The sequence below is a fragment of the Rutilus rutilus genome, assembly GCF_951802725.1.
Source record: "Rutilus rutilus genome assembly, chromosome: 23".
In the NCBI taxonomy this organism is placed as follows: Eukaryota; Metazoa; Chordata; class Actinopteri; order Cypriniformes; family Leuciscidae; genus Rutilus; species Rutilus rutilus.
The window spans coordinates 23693460-23714763 of NC_140233.1; the positions used below are offsets into that span (position 1 = coordinate 23693460).

The window sequence follows — 21304 nt, forward strand, 5'->3', positions numbered from 1 at the left end:
CGGATACAAGTGGCCGAAATGAGCTTTCTCTGCAGGGTGGCTGGGCGATCCCATAGAGATAGGGTGAGAAGCTCGGTCACTCCGGAGGAGCTCAGAGTAGAGCCGCTGCTCCTCCACATCGAGAGGGGCCAGCTGAGGTGGCTCGGGCATCTGTTCCGGATGCCTCCTGGACGCCTTCCTGGGGAGGTGTTCCGGGCACGTCCCACCGGGAGGAGACCCCGGGGAAGACCTAGGACACGCTGGAGAGACTATGTCTCCCGGCTGGCCTGGGAACGCCTCGGTGTCCCCCTGGAAGAGCCGGACGAAGTGTCTAGAGAGAGGGAAGTCTGGGCATCTCTGCTTAGACTGCTGCCCCCGCGACCCGGCCCCAGATAAGCGGAAGATGTATGTATGTATGTTCAGAAGTTATACAAGAGTAACAACGAAAAATGTTCAGGCACAGGCTGTAAATAAAAGAGATTTGCACTTTGTTGCACAATGGTGTATTGATTTTTTTCTGTGAATTCAGACCCAGTGTCCACATATGTGGACATCATTTTTTTCAAAAAGTGCTTCATGTTCAAAGATAAATTCTGGTTATTATATATATTGGTCCCCTCCTAACCCCAAAAAGCTAGAAGAAATCTAAAATGCACGCCAAACCAAAGCTCGGGTCTGAGGAGGATATATATAAAAAAAAAAAAAAAAAAAAAAAAGTTTAAAATTGTAAAAGTTGTTTACAAGTAAAGTTTCATAATAGTTAAATAAGTAAAAGTAAAGTTTATACACATAAGTAAATAACAGCACTTTAAGATGGCTATGTTTTATAAGAGTACATTTTATTTCTTTATAGGGGGAAAGATGTGATGTTATGAGTACATTATTTTAAGAACTCCATTACCCAGCATGCCACAGTAGTTGTGAGCATGGGCGGAAGCCCCATGTAAAGAAGGGGTTAATGTTGCCATGGGAGTAGCACAGGGTTGTTGATACAAGAGAGTAGTGAAATAAATATGAAAAATCAGCTATCACGCCTCGACTGCTTATTAAGAGCATAAGCAAAACAACACACTCAGAACTGTTGTTTAGTTGTTTATTAAAATCATTACTCTGTACTAAGGACTATGAGACAACAAGATTTGTCAACTTTTTGCACTGGACTGGACTCTGTTAAATCTATTAATTCTTCAAATGAACTGAGGAGGGCAGCAATACGCCATTGTAGCGTCTAGTCTGCTGCAAATATCAAAATAAGAAGAAGAAGATCCACCGTGAGCTGAAGATTAACATTCCCGAACTAGTTAAATCTGTCCTCAAAGAAGGTGCTCACCAAGACGGCCAACGAAAGAGGGAAGAAACATCTACAATCCAGAAATAAAGTTAAGCCAAATTACAAAGTTGAAGGGGGTTTTCCTGTTCCTGTTTAGCGCCGGTCTGGCCACGCCCACCGGCAGAGCGCGTCATTCACATGGTAATGACCTGAATGTGGGAAACGCCCCCGATCAACAGGATAAAACTGGCGGCAAACTTTTGTTTGGCTTTATTGACTTTTCCTGAAGATGGCACGTCACGCACACGAGGAAGCTCTTCGGATGATCATAGACAGTGAGGAAGAATCGACTTGTTCCTCAGAGTCAGAAGATGATGAAGACGTTGATGATGAAGGCCTGCATTTTGAGGATCAGTTTGAGCCAGCGCTGGACACATCTTCTGAAGAGTAAGCCGTTTATTCCTATTTTAGTTATTAGAGTCGCATATAACTGTTTCAAACCAATATGACCAGACGATATCTACCATTTTGTGATATTATGGTTGAAATGTGTTGTCCTGTGGACTTTTAGAAGATCTAAATGTCTTACGAAACAAGTGTATGTTACGGGATGTAATGAATCATGCGATCGGCTGTCGATTGGTTTTGCCTGGCCGTCCTCTGGCTGTTCTGTTGTGAATACAGTTGTTGAGCTACACTCGCTTGTCTGCCTCTTATTTTATTACTATACAGCTGCATAAACATGGTGTCAGAAGATGCCTAGCGCATTCGTCCTTAAGTTCACGCTGTAACTGCTGATTCCGATCATTTCGTTGATTATGGACGCTGATAATGCTGCGGCCGCGCCTCGCCCGTCTGGCGGCGTACCGGCCCACATCGCGGCTAACATACCTCCGCCGACACCGATGAATATGAACGGAGACTGGAGCGCTAACTGGGACTTATTCAGAGCAGAGTTCGAGGATTATGCACTGGTCACGGGCCTGGCTGAAAAGAGCAGGGAGGTACAAGCTGCCACGTTGAGAAGTATGATGGGATCTGAATGCAGACATGTTTACCGGCATAATTTGAATCTCACAGACGCGCAACAGAGAGACATTAAAACCATTCTAGATGCATTGGATGCATACTTCAAGCCTGCCAGGAATGTAATTTATGAGAGGTATGTGTTCGGCTGTTGTAAACAGGAGGAAGGGGAATCCATAGACAATTTTGTGACCAGATTAAGAGAAAAAGCTGCAACTTGTGATTATGGTGGATTGAAGGATGAAATGATTCGTGACAAAATCGTACTGGGCATTACAAATGAAGGGACCAGACGCAGGTTGTTAAGTGAAAAAACATTAACACTGCTCACAGCCATTGAGATGTGTCGCACAGCTGAACAGACTGCTATGCATATGAGAGCGATGGATAACGCGTGCATGCCTCCAGCCGAAACGGTTCACGCTGTTGCTAGGAAACCATTTAAGCCTAACCAGCGGAAGCAGATTAATTCACCAAGACACTTAGACACAAACAAGACATGCCGATACTGTGGTAGTGTGCATTCAAGAGGCAGGGATCATTGTCCAGCATACGGCAAAAGTTGCAGACTCTGTGGTACTGATAATCACTTTGCTAAAGTGTGTCTTAAAAGCAAAAGCAGATCTACAGAGGGAAAGCTTCACTGCATGGAATATTCCACGGAGGAGCCGATTGGGGACAGTGATGAGGACATTTACACAGTTGAGTCCATTAGCACGGTGCACATGAAAGGAAAGAAATGGTTTGTTTCTCTGCGATTGCATGGCAAGTTAGTGCGTTGTCAGTTAGATTCAGGGGCAACATGCAATGTTATGAGCTACAAGGATAAAGTAAAGGTGGCACCGCACACACCACTCCGCCCCAGTAATGTCAAATTACGGCTGTACTCAGGCGAGTCGCTGGACTCCATGGGTGTTTTTGAAACAGACTGTTTGGTCAAAGGAGAGAGATATCAACTGTCATTTGAGATAGTAGAGACAAATCAAAGTCCACTTCTCTCAGGATCTACTTGTGAACAGCTAGGTCTGATGCAGTTTACAATCCCAGATGACGTGCTCAAAATGGAACATGAACGGTGTAAGCCTCTGACTAAGGAACAGTTAATTGACACATACAGTGATGTGTTCAACTTGCCCGTGGAATCTCTGCCTGGTGAGGTCCACTTTGAGCTGGATACCAGTGTTACACCGGTACAGTGTGCCCCCCGGAATGTTCCAATCGCTATGAAAGCAGCCGTCAAAGCCCAACTGGATGCGTATCAGGCAGAGGGTCATATTGCAGATGTTACAGAGCCAACAGATTGGATCAGCAACATGGTGATCGTAAAAAAACCAGACAAGCTGAGGATTTGCTTGGACCCAAAGTTCCTGAACAAAGCTCTGAAACGCTCTCATTATATAATGCCAACTCTGGAGGATGTGCTATACAAATTGCCTAAAGCAAGGATTTTCACCTTGGTTGATGCCAAACATGCATTCTTACAGTGCAAGCTGGACCAAGAGAGCAGCTTCATGACCACATTCTGGACCCCATGGGGCAGGAAACGGTGGCTAAAGCTCCCATTTGGTGTCTCAGTGGCACCTGAGGTGTATCAGCGGAAACAGCATGAACTGTTAACAGGTTTAAAGGGGATTGAGCCCATCGCTGATGATATTCTTGTCGTTGGCTGCGGTGACACAGACCAGCAAGCTGAAAGTGATCATGATCTCAAGCTTCGGGCCCTGTTGGAGCGTTGCAGAGAGGTCAAGCTACGACTCTGCTTAAAAAAATTGCAATTCAAGGTCACTGAAGTGAAGTTCCATGGTCATATCCTTTCAGTCGCAGGCTTGAAGCCCGACCAAGAAAAAGTGAGGGCTATCATGGACATGCCCAACCCCACAGATGCGAAAGGTGTGCAGCGTCTCATCGGCTTTGCTAATTATTTAGCCAAGTTCATGCCCCACTTGTCAACTGTTTGCGAGCCACTTCGTCGCTTGCTCGACAAAAACACACCTTGGCACTGGCTACCCAAACATGACGATGCAGTTCGCAAGCTTAAATCCATGGCCACATCGATGCCTGTGCTGCGCTATTATGATGTTACTAAGCCCATCACAGTACAAAGTGACTCCAGCCAGAGTGGTCTTGGGTGCTGTCTTATGCAAGAAGGACAGCCTGTCGCCTTCGCTTCAAGAGCCCTCACTCCCACAGAAAAAAATTACGCCCAAATCGAGAAAGAGTGTCTCAGTATCGTTTTCGCTTGCCAAAGATTTCACCAGTACCTGTATGGACGAGAGTTGGTCACAGCAGAGACTGACCACAAACCCTTGATCACTATATTCAGCAAACCACTTCTCAGTGCACCCAAGCGCCTTCAAAGCATGCTCATGACACTTCAAAACTACAGTCTCAAGGTTGTCTACAAGCCGGGGCCTAAAATGTTCATCAGTGACATGTTGAGCAGGGCCGCTGCTGACTGTACAGGCCAGGGTCAGTTTACCAGCGGCACGCCATATGCCATCTGCAGAAAGAGCAAGATGATGTACAACTCATCAACCAAGCAGAATATTTGAATGTGACGGACCAGCGGCTGAAGATAATCAGGGAGCATACTGAAAGGGATGATGCGCTACAGGCCCTTAAGGTCACTGTCCTTGCAGGCTGGCCTGATGAGAAAGAAAAAACAACACACATCATCCGAGAATTCTGGCCTTATCGAGATGAAATTAGTGTGCAAGATGGTATTTTGTACCGTGGACAGAAAGCTATTATCCCCAAGTCACTACGTCCAGAGATGCTTAAGCGTATACATTCAAGCCATATAGGAGGTGACGCATGTTATCGTCAAGCCCGTGACACACTGTATTGGCCTAGTATGCAAGCAGAAATAAAAGACTTTGTGAGTAACTGCTCGACTTGCAATGAATTTGCACACAACCAACAGAAGGAAACCATGCTATCTCATGACATCCCCGGCAGGCCATGGCAGATCGTCAGCATGGACTTGTTTAGTCACCGGCAAAAGGACTATCTTCTAATTGTGGATCATTTCTCAGATTTTTGGGAGATTGAACTGCTTACTGATCTATCTGCAGAGACGGTCATTAAGCGCTGCAAGGCTCAGTTTGCTCGACATGGTCAGCCAGATAGAGTGATCACAGATAATGGCCCTCAGTTTGGTGCTCTGTTTAAGCGTTTTGCCTCCAGCTGGGAATTTGAGCATGTCACTTCGTCACCAAGACATCCTAAATCAAATGGAAAGGCTGAGTCAGCCGTCAAGATTGCTAAGAACCTTCTGCGGAAAGCTATGCACGACAGAACCGACCCTTGGAAAGCAATCCTTCATTGGAGAAATACCCCTACTGAATACATGGACAGTAGCCCTGCGCAAAGGTTAATGTCGCGGAGACTGAAAACGTCTCTTCCAGTAACAAACAAGCTTCTGGAGCCAAGTGTTATAACTGGGGTTGTGGAGCGGCTTCACCACCGAAAGCAGTTGGCAAAATCCTATTATGATAGGTCAGCTCGTGATCTGCCAGAGCTGAACATAGGAGAGAGGATCCGCATGAAGCCCCTTCCAGGGGAAAACCCTGCGCTATGGAGGGTCGGCACCTGCCTTCAGAAAGTGGCACCGCGCTCTTATCTTGTGAATGTGGGTGGATCCCTATATAGACGAAACCGAGTGCACCTAAGAACAGCAGAGTCACCCACCACACAAGCATTGGACAGTACTGAACCTGAATTGCCTCTTATGCTGGAAGGGAGTGTTGCAGAGGCCCTTCCATCCACTGACTCACCTCCTGCGAAGCCCGTGCCACAGGCTTCACTTGGCCCTGTCTAACCCTCATCATCAGATGGACACACTTACACTAGGGCTGGCCGATTGTCAAGGCCACCTAAGAGGCTTGATTTGTAATTGGTTAGAAATGCTGCTGTGGCAGTTTTTGGAAAGGAAAAGAACAGTTAATGTAACAAGGACTCTATAGTCAGCAATAATGCAGGTCATTAGTGCCTAATTTGAAGTTTATTGCAGTCGCTTTAATTGTTATGTGGCCTGAAGTTTATATAGTATTTTGTTATTATTTACTTCTTATTTTAGAAGGGAATTCTTTAGTTCATATTTGTAAAGGGGGATGTTACGGGATGTAATGAATCATGCGATCGGCTGTCGATTGGTTTTGCCTGGCCGTCCTCTGGCTGTTCTGTTGTGAATACAGTTGTTGAGCTACACTCGCTTGTCTGCCTCTTATTTTATTACTATACAGCTGCATAAACAGTGTACATGTCTAATGTGGAGAGAGAAGAGATTGAGAGCGAGATAGACATTTAGCAACAGAGCTTAACTGTTCTCCCAACATCTGCCGAGGTGTAATTGTTTTGAATGTGAATAACAGAAGCGTGTCAATGCCCCATCAACACGATGCCCCATCGACAGGATGCCCCATCAACAGCCATAAAGCGTGCGACTGTATATCCATTAATTATCAATGGACCCTTTTCATAGACCGTGATGACTAGTTTTAATGGTGATCAGCATCGTAAATCCTGCAGTTATTATTATTATTATTATTATTATTGTTATTATTATTATTATTATTATTATTATTATTATTATTATTATTTAAATGTTTGCACATTTATAACTATACATGGAAATATATCACCGTTGCATCAAATTAAAAAAAAAATTAGGGTGTTTCTAATACTGCGGCTGTGTGAGTGACAGTGAGATTAACATCTTTCTCTCTTCTCGACTGCTGTCATTAATCTCTCTCTCTCTCTCTCTCTCTCTCTCTCTCTCTCTCTCTCTCTCTATATATATATATATATATATATATATATATATACTCACTCTTTTTGAAAGTTGTGAAAACACTATTGTGAAGTTTTTCTATTGTTATTTGAGCAAGTTAAAACAAAATATAAATATAGGCTATGTAATATAGTCTCTCATTCACCACATTAGAATTTTACCCAACTAGGATGATTTTTTTCTTCTTCTGAGAAACCCAGAAATGTGAAGGGGGTCTATCACTTATGCGTGCACTGGTTTGCCGCCTTGGACAACATAAGCTAATGGTTTACTAATATTTGTGCTTGTACCTTTTCTTTTCTTAGGAATGTGGTTCCTTCACGTGGACCTCACACAGGACACAAACATCGTTCAGTTTTCAACGCGGTTGAGAATCTTAATGTGTAAGTGCACGTTTACTCCGTCATTTTACAAGTGACGTATTATTTCACAGTACATGTAATCAAAATTTATCTATGCAAAGTATATGTGCATGGATGAATGTGTAAATAGCTTTTTAATGAGTGGCCAATTTATAAGTATTAGTAATTGATAATGTTGTGATCCTTTTGTCATCATGCTCACTTTTGTTTTCTCCCCCCACAGATGTGAGAATGACAGTGACCAGATTCCAGTTTTAAAGAGAGCCAAGACTCTGTCATGGAGGGAAGAGACTGATGTCGATGTGGCTCCAAAGTCTCTGAGATTCCTGCCGGCTCGGGAACCTGGGCCGCAGTCGAGTCTTGCTGACTCGCACTCTCCTATGAGTCTTTTCAAACTGTTTTTCTCAGAGAGCGCCGTGTCAAATCTGTGCCACAACACAAACGCTCAGGCTGCCAGGGCACTCGCAAAGGGTCGCAAATACAGTTGGACAGATGTCGGTGTTGGCGAGCTGTACACGCTTTGCACATTAGTCACCCAGAGGCAGACCAGGAAAATGACAAAAAGAGGGGAACAGCTGAACATGACCAGCTCTTCAGGGTCAGACCCCTCATGGACACCATCCGTCTTGCGTGCAAAACCTTTTATCATCCCAGAAGAAATTTAGCTGTTAAGGAAAGACTGGTGGCATGCAGAGCAAATGCAGGAATGAGAAGATTCATGAAAGCCGAGCCAGCAAAGCTGGGCTTCAAGTTTTTTGTCCTGGCGGACTCGTCGAATGGCTATACTGTGGACCTCTCTGTGTACACGGGCAAGAACATCTTTCCCACAGGACGTGGGCTTTCTTATGATGCTGTGATGTCTCTTCTGGACAAGAAAGTTTTGGGCTCTGGGTATCATGTGTACATGGACGATTTCTATACAAGTCCAAAGCTCTTAACAGACTTGTTAGCTATGAAGTTTGGGGCTTGTGGGACTTACAGAGACCATAGGAAGGACTTCCCACGGAGCACATCTAATCCATTGACCAAAAAGTCCAGCAGGGGATCCATCCGGTGGATTCGGGATGGGCCTCTTGTGTGTGTGAAGTGGATGGACAAACAAGAGGTGTCTGTTTGTTCCACCATCCATGCTGCCTATACAGGAGACCGTGTGCAACGACAAGTGAAAGCACAAGAGACACGGAGGACAAAGTCTTTTCCATGTCCTGCGCCTGTGAGCGCTTACAACCAGCACATGACAAGTGTTGACCCGTCCAACCAGCTGTTGCAGTACTACACTGCACAGCACAACACCATGAAGTGGTACAGAAAAGTCTTTCTACACTTCTTGGACGTTGCTGCCACCAACGCTTTCATATTGCACAAGGAGCTACACGGCAACATGACGCACAAGGCGTTTATGGAAGAGCTTGTTGCAGAGCTCTGTGGTGTGTCTGAGAAAGCAGATCCAGAACAGACCAGTAATGACCATGTGCCGGTTCCAGGAGCTGAGCTGACCTCCGACGTCAGAAATATTGCCACTGTTGGTCGCCGCATATGTGTGCATTGCAAAGCAGTGCGTGGCAAGAAGCAACAAACACCATGGAAATGCCAGGCATGTGACGTTCATTTGTGTCTTCAGTTGAACAGGAACTGTTTCCAGGAATGGCACAACAATGATTGAGTGTTCAAACCTTGGTGCACAACAATGTGCCTTCAATTACACACCCTCTTTTGAGTAAACTGTACACTATTTCTGTAAATAAACTACATTTAAAAATGTGTGTGATTGTGAGGAGACTTTTTTTTTTTATATTTATATATATATATTTTTTATATTAATATATCCTTTAGGGAAGGGATCAATATTTCCTCAGGTGCTGAATACAGTATTTATGACCACTGGCACTGTCTTTCACACTGCTTTTAAGAAACCAGAAAATCAAAGTAGCATTATTACTGAAATACAATCTGGGCTGAATGCAGTGTAGTAAGCCATTTTCCTTATGGTGTAAATAGCTGAAATGAGCACAAATGTTAGGGCATGTCCAACATCTTCAGGATTCGAAGAACACCTCTGATTCTATGGGGTTTTAAATATTAAATGCTTGATGGGAGAATTTAGACCTCGTGAACTATTTTGAGAAATTCAGAAAGGGTAACCTCTCTATGTTTTCTCTCTTAAGGAGTTTTCTTAAACTGTCGTTGCTATTGCCAGCATAATCCATTGAACATCTTCCCATTGTTCTCTGTGGCACATTTACTGTCCCAGAGTACTGTGGCCTCATGGGAAGGCAAAGAGGAGAAAATTCCCTGCCAGTTTAAACCTGTTGAAAGGCTGTCAGTCACCCAGTCTACAAGAGTGTGAAAAGACAGAAAAGGGGTGGATTTAGAAATATAATGATTAACCTATATAATTATAGGAAGTCACAATACTCTTAATTCAGTGCATTTTCAGGATGTTTTTACAGTTTTCTTTCAATGTTACAGGGAATGGGTTAATTTCTCTTCTTTATTAAGATTTCTTAAGTTGAACCACTTTTTTCAGTACTGCACTGATTGGTCTGCTTTGTAACCAGAGACCTTCCCTTTGGATGATCTTAAATGTGGTAGCTTTGCATCCATAAGGAGTTAATGTAGAGCCTGATTGCTGAAAGCTTTTAGTAGACCTGATTCAGAGCAGCATCTTTGGGAATAAAAGCAAGCCAGGCTGTAAGGGACAGACATTCATCTCTTCAGTGGGTTGTACTGTTTTAGAAATTCTTTTTTTTTATTGTTCTGCTGATGGAACACTGCAAAAATACCTGTCCATGAAATTTAAGTTGACCAAAAAACTCCAAACATGAGCTGTGGAAAAGAGTGATAGGAGATTTAGAGCTTTTTATAGCTGAAACGTCTATCCCTCACAGCCTCGCTTCCATACCTGTCATGGCACTGCTCTGAATAAGGTGTATAGGCTGACTACACAGAAGAGAATTGGACTGAGAAGTTCATATACTATAAATGAGAAATCCTGAATGCCATACATCCATTCTCCAAACTGCAGCCAGTGTCTCAGGCAAGAAGAGAGAAATACCCTGGACAGATGGCCAGTCCATCACAGTGCAAACACACGGGCATACACATATTCACACCTAAAGACAATTTAATGTCTCCACTATCAGATTTAACCAGGAGGAAAACAGTCATATGTACATTATTTACAATGAAGTCTAAGGGCAACACACTTGCCACAATGAAAAAAAAAAAAAAAAAAAAAGGGGTGAAAAGAATAAATCAACAATCAATACATTTCAGCTTCAGAATCATGGATATTTTTATTCTGGTGTCATTATTGTCCCGTGCATTGGGTTTCCAGCAACAAGTCCAAGAATATTCATTTACACCCACAATGTAATAGCAAATTTAGCATTTTAATCAACAGTAAAAAAAAAATGTTTTACCTTATATCATATGTCTTGGAGTATCGCAATAATATTGTATTGTGAGTTCAGTATCGTGATTTGTATCGAATCGTGACATGAGGGTATCGTTACACCCCTAGTAAACAGTATAAAATAAAATAAAAGAGAGAAAAATAAAAGTAATTTAAAAATGTTGATTTTATAGATTTAAAAACAATATATTTTAAGTTTATTTCAAAATATGCATACCGTATACACAAATATTCTAGTGTTTTGAAAGTGTAAGGAGACCACCTTGACTGCATGATACAGTGGTTCATGGGAGTGGGCGGAGTTAAAGAGCTCTTTTGGTGCATTTTGCTTTTGGCGACTTTGATTGATGGAATTTTCTGTACAACATCTTGGGTACTGTAGTTTTTCACCACTGTAAATCAGCTGTTAAACATAACTATTGTGTTGACATTAAATCTGTGACCGCAGAGACTTCAACATTGTTTGTATAAAATATAAAAATAGATAAAACTTCCAGGACCATACTGTGGGTGCTTCTCAATACTCAAATTGATGGTTCCTTGTTTCCTCGCTCTGGTTAATTCAAGATCGTTGGTTAGTAAGACCTTCATACTGAATGACTTTTTCGCTTCACAAGGTCTGGCTTTTTTCATTTGTGACTGAGACTTGGCTTAATGTTGTATTACTTTTCTGAACACCCCACAACATTAATTACATGTTTAACTTCCAGAAAAACATATTTTCCCACCTCAGGCATCAAATCCCTACTATTATTATTGGTTATTATTTTAAGATATGGGCACTATTAGTCTTCAACCCCGTTATGGACACTATGGGAGCTCTCTGAATATGTTTATAAAATATATTTGTAATGAAATCAACGTTTTCCTATTAATCAGATGTCCCTCACACTAATTCAGTAATTGTAAATGTAAAATTAACATATAATTTAACACTTATGCTAAACTAAAGCCTGGAATGGACACTTTTTGTGACAGCAACCTCATCATTTTTGATCAAAGATGTGGCTTAACTTCAGAATTTGAACTAAAATCAGTATTTTTATGATTGCTCTGAACATTTCAGACTAAGTTCAACAAACATTAAATGACTTATTCATAAACTTAAAAAAATAATTAATAAAAATGTAGGTGTGACAGGGTTGAGACTAGGGTAACAGGGTTGAAGAGACAAATACAGCTTAACATATGCATAGTTGTTTTTTACTCAAATTCACTGTAAGATTTTTCTATAAGCACTGTATTTCATTATGTAACCAAGAAAAACATCAGATATAAATTGCAATTGCAACTCAGTTTTATTAACCCGACTGCAGGAAAAACTTAGTATACATTAGAACATTATAAACTGACTAAATAGGTCATCAAAATAAAACATATTACTTGTGTGCTTTTTTGATGTGTGTGTGTGCGTGCGTGTGTGTGTATGTGTGTGTGTGTGTGTGTGTGTGTGTGCGAGCATGTGTTTGTGTGTTCGCGCGCTTCGTAGCAAAAAAAGTAACGGGGTTGAGTGTGACAGGGTTGTGATTTTTTGCTCGAAAATGGCCACTGCTCTACATGTAGTGTATAACAGGAGAGCACATGGCATGCAAGGTATTAAGAAATCATGTATATTGTTGAAATAACAAAGATCATTTTCACAAGTAAAAGAATTCTATCTTTATTTGATGTAACAGGGTTGAGTCGTTGAGCCTGACAACCACAATATCACAATTCTAAATAAGTTATAGTTATAAGAGAAGGTGGTAACTTGCCTGTGTCTACACACAATGTTGTTCAGAAGACTTCTATGATGTTACTTCCTGTTATTGATGTCACATATAAGGATCTGTTCATTATTTTTATGGGGGAGAATGATTTGTGTAACGGGGTTGAGGGATTACTGAGGGACAGAACTAAATCATGTGATTTTAATGAATAATCTTGAATTTACTTGAAAACAAAAAAAACTTTACCAGCAAAAAAGCACAAATGGATCTTCATGGGAATGACAAAATGTATGGACTTTTTTTCTAATTTTATTATTCATATCCCAAGTAGACTTTCATAGAAGGCCATGAGGGACAAAATAGGTGGTGTCAACTGAAAAAACAAGATAATTTCTAATGTAAAGATAATATGTACATCATCATTTTTAAACTTTATTAAAGGAGACATTTCAATTGATACAAAAAGTTTGAAATAAACTTAAAATATATTGTTTTTAAATCTATAAAATCATCATTTTTAAATTACTTTTATTTTTCTCTCTTTTATTTTATTTTATACTGTTTACTAGGGGTGTAACGATACCCCCATGTCACGATTCGATACAAATCACGATACTGAACTCACAATACAATAGTTTTGCGATACTCCAAGACATATGATATAAGGTAAAACATTTTTTTTTACTGTTGATTAAAATGCTAAATTTGCTATTACATTGTGGGTGTAAATGAATATTCTTGGACTTGTTGCTGGAAACCCAATGCACGGGACAATAATGACACCAGAATAAAAATATCCATGATTCTGAAACTGAAATGTATTGATTGTTGATTTATTCTTTTCACCCGTTTTTTTTTTTTTTTTTTTTTTTTTTTTTTTCATTGTGGCAAGTGTGTAAATAATGTACATATGACTGTTTTCCTCCTGGTTAAATCTGATAGTGGAGACATTAAATTGTCTTTAGGTGTGAATATGTGTATGCCCGTGTGTTTGCACTGTGATGGACTGGCCATCTGTCCAAGGTATTTCTCTCTTCTTGCCTGAGACACTGGCTGCAGTTTGGAGAATGGATGTATGGCATTCAGGATTTCTCATTTATAGTATATGAACTTCTCAGTCCAATTCTCTTCTGTGTAGTCAGCCTATACACCTTATTCAGAGCAGTGCCATGACAGGTATGGAAGCGAGGCTGTGAGGGATAGACGTTTCAGCTATAAAAAGCTCTAAATCTCCTATCACTCTTTTCCACAGCTCATGTTTGGAGTTTTTTGGACTTAAATTTCTTGGAAAGGTATTTTTGCAGTGTTCCATCAGCAGAACAATACAAAAAAGGATTTCTAAAACAGTACAACCCACTGAAGAGATGAATGTCTGTCCCTCACAGCCTGGCTTGCTTTTATTCCCAAAGATGCTGCTCTGAATCAGGTCTACTAAAAGCTTTCAGCAATCAGGCTCTATTACATTAACTCCTTATGGATGCAAAGCTACCACATTTAAGATCATCCAAAGGGAAGGTCTCTGGTTACAAAGCAGACCAATCAGTGCAGTACTGAAAAAAGTGGTTCAACTTAAGAAATCTTAATAAAGAAGAGAAATTAACCCATTCCCTGTAACATTGAAAGAAAACTGCAAAAACATCCTGAAAATGCACTGAATTAAGAGTATTGTGACTTCCTATAATTATATAGGCTAATCATTATATTTCTAAATCCACCCCTTTTCTGTCTTTTCACACTCTTGTAGACTGGGTGACTGACAGCCTTTCAACAGGATTAAACTGGCAGGGAATTTTCTCCTCTTTGCCTTCCCATGAGGCCACAGTACTCTGGGACAGTAAATGTGCCACAGAAAACAATGGGAAGATGTTCAATGGATTATGCTGGCAAAAGCAACGACAGTTTAAGAAAACTCCTTAAGAGAGAAAACATAGAGAGGTTACCCTTTCTGAATTTCTCAAAAATAGTTCACGAGGTCTAAATTCTCCCATCAAGCATTTAATATTTAAAACCCCATAGAATCAGAGGTGTTCTTCGAATCCTGAAGATGTTGGACATGCCCTAACATTTGTGCTCATTTCAGCTATTTACACCATAAAGGCCTATTTATACTTCTGCGTCGAACTGCCGCCGTAGCTACGTTGTAGGCTGTGTGTAGCGCGCGTACCCTACGGCGTACCCTGACGTGCACCTCTCCAAAAATTTAACAACGCGTCAATTCTACGCGGACACAAGCGCTGTGATTGGTCTGCCAGAACCCCTCCCTCGGGGTTTCACATGCTCCCTAGGTGCGCGTCAACGTCAACGCGGACAACGACACAGAGGTATAAATTAAAACCAACACGTTGCCTACGGCGTATAGGCTCCGGCGTAGGTCCGACGCAGAAGTATAATGAGGCCTTAAGGAAAATGGCTTACTACACTGCATTCAGCCCAGATTGTATTTCAGTAATAATGCTACTTTGATTTTCTGGTTTCTTAAAAGCAGTGTGAAAGACAGTGCCAGTGGTCATAAATACTGCATTCAGCACCTGAGGAAATATTGATCCCTTACCTAAAGGATCTATTAATATAAAATATATATATATATATAAATATAAAAAAAAAAAAGTCTCCTCACAATCACACACATTTTTAAATGTAGTTTATTTACAGAAATAGTGTACAGTTTACTCAAAAGAGGGTGTGTAATTGAAGGCACATTGTTGTGCACCCAGGTTTGAACACTCAATTATTGTTGTGCCATTCCTGGAAACAGTTCCTGTTCAACTGAAGACACAAATGAACGTCACATGCCTGGCATTTCCATGGTGTTTGTTGCTTCTTGCCACGCACTGCTTTGCAATGCACACATATGCGGCGACCAACAGTGGCAATATTTCTGACGTCGGAGGTCAGCTCAGCTCCTGGAACCGGCACATGGTCATTACTGGTCTGTTCTGGATCTGCTTTCTCAGACACACCACAGAGCTCTGCAACAAGCTCTTCCATAAACGCCTTGTGCGTCATGTTGCCGTGTAGCTCCTTGTGCAATATGAAAGCGTTGGTGGCAGCAACGTCCAAGAAGTGTAGAAAGACTTTTCTGTACCACTTCATGGTGTTGTGCTGTGCAGTGTAGTACTGCAACAGCTGGTTGGACGGGTCAACACTTGTCATGTGCTGGTTGTAAGCGTTCACAGGCGCAGGACATGGAAAAGACTTTGTCCTCCGTGTCTCTTGTGCTTTCACTTGTCGTTGCACACGGTCTCCTGTATAGGCAGCATGGATGGTGGAACAAACAGATACCTCTTGTTTGTCCATCCACTTCACACACACAAGAGGCCCATCCCGAATCCACCGGATGGATCCCCTGCTGGACTTTTTGGTCAATGGATTAGATGTGCTCCGTGGGAAGTCCTTCCTATAGTCTCTGTAAGTTCCACAAGCACCAAACTTCATAGCTAACAAGTCTGTTAAGAGCTTTGGACTTGTATAGAAATCGTCCATGTACACATGATACCCAGAGCCCAAAACTTTCTTGTCCAGAAGAGACATCACAGCATCATAAGAAAGCCCACGGCCTGTGGGAAAGATGTTCTTGCCCGTGTACACAGAGAGGTCCACAGTATAGCCATTCGACGAGTCCGCCAGGACAAAAAACTTGAAGCCCAGCTTTGCTGGCTCGGCTTTCATGAATCTTCTCATTCCTGCATTTGCTCTGCATGCCACCAGTCTTTCCTTAACAGCTAAATTTCTTCTGGGATGATAAAAGGTTTTGCAAGCAAGACGGATGGTGTCCATGAGGGGTCTGACCCTGAAGAGCTGGTCATGTTCAGCTGTTCCCCTCTTTTTGTCATTTTCCTTGTCTGCCTCTGGGTGACTTATGTGCAAATTCCATGAAACGGTGCGGTATCGGTCCCTAGACATGACTGTGGCAGGAAAGGGCACAGAGAAGAGACTGTCCTGCCGCCAGTAGTCAGCGATGGAGCTCATCTTCACGAAGGCCATGTAGAAAACGAGTCCAATGTAGCGGTACAGCTCGCCAACACTGACATCTGTCCAACTGTATTTGCGACCCTTTGCGAGTGCCCTGGCAGCCTGAGCGTTTGTGTTGTGGCACAGATTTGACACGGCGCTCTCTGAGAAAAACAGTTTGAAAAGACTCATAGGAGAGTGCGAGTCAGCAAGACTCGACTGCGGCCCAGGTTCCCGAGCCGGCAGGAATCTCAGAGACTTTGGAGCCACATCGACATCAGTCTCTTCCCTCCATGACAGAGTCTTGGCTCTTTTTAAAACTGGAATCTGGTCACTGTCATTCTCACATCTGTGGGGGGAGAAAACAAAAGTGAGCTTAACATGAGCTTCAAATAAATATCCAGTGCAGAATCAGATCCTCTGTGAATTCAGGGGAGTGAAGAGGCTGATGAAATGGCAAAAAAAGCTGTACATAGAAATAAAGTACAATTGGAAGTAATGTATGGAAGGGTTGATTGTAAATATATTATTCAGCAAGAACTAATGAAAATATGGCAAACAGAATGGGAAAAGGGAAATAAAGGTAGACATTATTTTTCTATTCAGTCAATAGTGAATCATTCCATAAATACAGGTTTAGGAATGAGGTGTGCGTTGAATTATGGGCTGGCAATGGTTGGAAAACATTCAGATGGCAGATGCATATGTGGAGAAGTAGAAACATGCTCTAATGGACTGTTTATATCATCGTACAGAAATAAATCTCATGTACTCAGAACTGTCGGAAGCTGGAACTTCAAGTTATTTATTAAAATCATTACTCTGTACTAAGGACTATGAGACAACAAAATGTATCAACTAAGGATATAATCTGTTAAATCTATTAATTCTTCAAATGAACTGAGGAGGGCAGCAATACGCCATTGTAGCGTCTAGTCTGCCCCGAACCTGTGAAATCTGCCCTCAAAGAAGGTGCTCAACAAGACGGCCAACGAAAGAGACACATATAAAATCCAGAAATAAAGAAAGTTAAGCTAAAATTACAAAGTTGAAGGGGGTTTTCCTGTTCTTGTTTAGCGCCGGTCTGGCCACGCCCACCGGCAGAGCGCGTCATTCACATGGTAATGACCTGAATGTGGGAAACGCCCCCGATCAACAGGATAAAACCTGCGGCAAACTTATGTTTGGCTTTATTGACTTTTCCTGAAGATGGCACGTCACGCACACGAGGAAGCTCTTCGGATGATCATAGACAGTGAGGAAGAATCGACTTGTTCCTCAGAGTCAGAAGATGATGAAGACGTTGATGATGAAGGCTCGCAGTTTGAGGATCAGTTTGAGCCAGCGCTGGACACATCTTCTGAAGAGTAAGCCGTTTATTCTTATTTTAGTTATTAGAGTCGCATATAACTGTTTCAAACCAGTATGACCAGACGATATCTACCATTTTGTTATATTATGAGTGAAATGTGTTGTCCTGTGGACTTTTAGAAGATCTAAATGTCTTACGAAACAAGTGTATACATGTTATACTCTAATGTGGAGAGAGAGATTGAGAGCGAGATGGACATTTAGCAACAGAGCTTAACTGTGTTCTCCAACATCTGCCGAGGTGTAATTGTTTTGAATGTGTAATTATTAATTAATGACAGAATTATAATAATTATTATTATTATTAATAATAATAATTATGTAATTCATTAATTAATAATTACACATTAATAATAATAATAATAATATACACTCTGCAGGATTCACGATGCTGATCACCATTACAACTAGTCATCACAGTCTGTGAAAGGGGTCCATTGATAATTAGCCTAATGGTTATACAGTCGCGCGCTTTATGGCTGTCGATGGGGCATCGTGTCAATGCCCCATCAACAGCCATAAAGCGCGCGACTGTATACCCATTAAATATCAATGGACCCTTTTCACAGACTGTGATGACTAGTTTTAATGGTGATCAGCATCGTGAATCCTGCAGAGTGTTTATTATCATTACTATTTAAATGTATGCACATTTATAACTATACATGGCAATATATCTCTGTTGCATCACATTACAACAAATTTGGGTGTTTCTAATACTGCGGCTGTGTGAGTGACAGTGAGATTAGCATCTCTCTATATTTCGTTTACTTTTTTTTTTTTAAAGTTGTGAAAACACTTTTGTGAAGTTTTTCTATTGTTGTTTGAGCAAATTAAAAACAAAATATATATGCAATGTAGTCTCTCATTCACCACATTAGAATTTTACCCAACTTGGATGATTTTCTCTTCTGAGAAACCCGGAAATGTGAAGAGGGTCTATCACTTATGCGTGCACTGGTTTGCCACCTTGGACAACATAAGCTAATGGTTTACTAATATTTGTGCTTGTACCTTTTCTTTTCTTAGGAATGTGGTTCCTTCACGTGGACCTCACACAGGACACAAACATCGTTCAGTTTTCAACGCGGTTGAGAATCTTAATGTGTAAGTGCACGTTTACTCCGTCATTTTACAAGTGACGTATTATTTCACAGTACATGTAATCAAAATTAATCTAAGCAAAGTATATGTGCATGGATGAATGTGTAAATAGCTTTTTAATGAGTGGCCAATATATCAGTATTAGTAATTGATAATGTTGTGATCCTTTTGTCAACATGCTCACTTTTGTTTTCTCCCCCCACAGATGTGAGAATGACAGTGACCAGATTCCTGTTTTAAAGAGAGCCAAGACTCTGTCATGGAGGGAAGAGACTGATGTCGATGTGGCTCCAAAGTCTCTGAGATTCCTGCCGGCTCGGGAACCTGGGCCGCAGTCGAGTCTTGCTGACTCGCACTCTCCTATGAGTCTTTTCAAACTGTTTTTCTCAGAGAGCGCCGTGTCAAATCTGTGCCACAACACAAACGCTCAGGCTGCCAGGGCACTCGCAAAGGGTCGCAAATACAGTTGGACAGATGTCGGTGTTGGCGAGCTGTACCGCTACATTGGACTCGTTTTCTACATGGCCTTCGTGAAGATGAGCTCCATCGCTGACTACTGGCGGCAGGACAGTCTCTTCTCTCTGCCCTTTCCTGCCACAGTCATGTCTAGGGACCGATACCGCACCATTTCATGGAATTTGCACATAAGTCACCCAGAGGCAGACAAGGAAAATGACAAAAAGAGGGGAACAGCTGAACATGACCAGCTCTTCAGGGTCAGACCCCTCATGGACACCATCCGTCTTGCGTGCAAAACCTTTTATCATCCCAGAAGAAATTTAGCTGTTAAGGACAGACTGGTGGCATGCAGAGCAAATGCAGGAATGAGAAGATTCATGAAAGCCGAGCCTCAAGTTTTCAAGTTTTTTGTCCTGGCGGACTCGTCGAATGGCTATACTGTGGACCTCTCTGTGTACACGGGCAAGAACATCTTTCCCACAGGCCGTGGGCTTTCTTATGATGCTGTGATGTCTCTTCTGGACAAGAAAGTTTTGGGCTCTGGGTATCATGTGTACATGGACGATTTCTATACAAGTCCAAAGCTCTTAACAGACTTGTTAGCTATGAAGTTTGGGGCTTGTGGGACTTACAGAGACCATAGGAAGGACTTCCCACGGAGCACATCTAATCCATTGACCAAAAAGTCCAGCAGGGGATCCATCCGGTGGATTCGGGATGGGCCTCTTGTGTGTGTGAAGTGGATGGACAAACAAGAGGTGTCTGTTTGTTCCACCATCCATGCTGCCTATACAGGAGACCGTGTGCAACGACAAGTGAAAGCACAAGAGACACGGAGGACAAAGTCTTTTCCATGTCCTGCGCCTGTGAGCGCTTACAACCAGCACATGACAAGTGTTGACCCGTCCAACCAGCTGTTGCAGTACTACACTGCACAGCACAACACCATGAAGTGGTACAGAAAAGTCTTTCTACACTTCTTGGACGTTGCTGCCACCAACGCTTTCATATTGCACAAGGAGCTACACGGCAACATGACGCACAAGGCGTTTATGGAAGAGCTTGTTGCAGAGCTCTGTGGTGTGTCTGAGAAAGCAGATCCAGAACAGACCAGTAATGACCATGTGCCGGTTCCAGGAGCTGAGCTGACCTCCGACGTCAGAAATATTGCCACTGTTGGTCGCCGCATATGTGTGCATTGCAAAGCAGTGCGTGGCAAGAAGCAACAAACACCATGGAAATGCCAGGCATGTGACGTTCATTTGTGTCTTCAGTTGAACAGGAACTGTTTCCAGGAATGGCACAACAATGATTGAGTGTTCAAACCTTGGTGCACAACAATGTGCCTTCAATTACACACCCTCTTTTGAGTAAACTGTACACTATTTCTGTAAATAAACTACATTTAAAAATGTGTGTGATTGTGAGGAGACTTTTTTTTTTATATTTATATATATATTTTTTTTATATTAATAGATCCTTTAGGGAAGGGATCAATATTTCCTCAGGTGCTGAATACAGTATTTATGACCACTGGCACTGTCTTTCACACTGCTTTTAAGAAACCAGAAAATCAAAGTAGCATTATTACTGAAATACAATCTGGGCTGAATGCAGTGTAGTAAGCCATTTTCCTTATGGTGTAAATAGCTGAAATGAGCACAAATGTTAGGGCATGTCCAACATCTTCAGGATTCGAAGAACACCTCTGATTCTATGGGGTTTTAAATATTAAATGCTTGATGGGAGAATTTAGACCTCGTGAACTATTTTGAGAAATTCAGAAAGGGTAACCTCTCTATGTTTTCTCTCTTAAGGAGTTTTCTTAAACTGTCGTTGCTATTGCCAGCATAATCCATTGAACAT

The 21304-nt window shown here is 41.8% G+C and overlaps 3 protein-coding genes across 3 annotated transcripts; 2 read left to right on the forward strand and 1 right to left on the reverse strand.

Moving 5' to 3' along the window:
- Positions 1-1413: 1413 nt before the first annotated feature.
- LOC311283319 (uncharacterized protein) lies at positions 1414-8094 on the forward strand (the record flags this gene model as incomplete). Its single annotated transcript, XM_084397670.1, has 3 exons — positions 1414-1696; positions 7373-7450; positions 7653-8094. The coding sequence occupies exons 1-3, from the start codon at positions 1539-1541 to the stop codon at positions 8092-8094; spliced, it is 678 nt and encodes a 225-aa protein (XP_084253796.1). The 5' UTR covers positions 1414-1538.
- A 7183-nt stretch (positions 8095-15277) lies between these two features.
- LOC311283320 (piggyBac transposable element-derived protein 4-like) lies at positions 15278-17428 on the reverse strand (the record flags this gene model as incomplete). The annotated part of the gene is made up of 2 exons (XM_084397671.1): positions 15278-16853; positions 17424-17428. 2 exons carry the CDS (start codon positions 17426-17428, stop codon positions 15278-15280), a joined length of 1581 nt encoding a protein of 526 aa, XP_084253797.1.
- Positions 17429-17619: 191 nt separating this feature from the next.
- On the forward strand, positions 17620-20754 carry LOC311283322 (piggyBac transposable element-derived protein 4-like; the record flags this gene model as incomplete). Its single annotated transcript, XM_084397673.1, has 3 exons — positions 17620-17871; positions 18905-18982; positions 19185-20754. The coding sequence occupies exons 1-3, from the start codon at positions 17714-17716 to the stop codon at positions 20752-20754; spliced, it is 1806 nt and encodes a 601-aa protein (XP_084253799.1). The 5' UTR covers positions 17620-17713.
- Between the last annotated feature and the right edge of the window lie 550 nt (positions 20755-21304).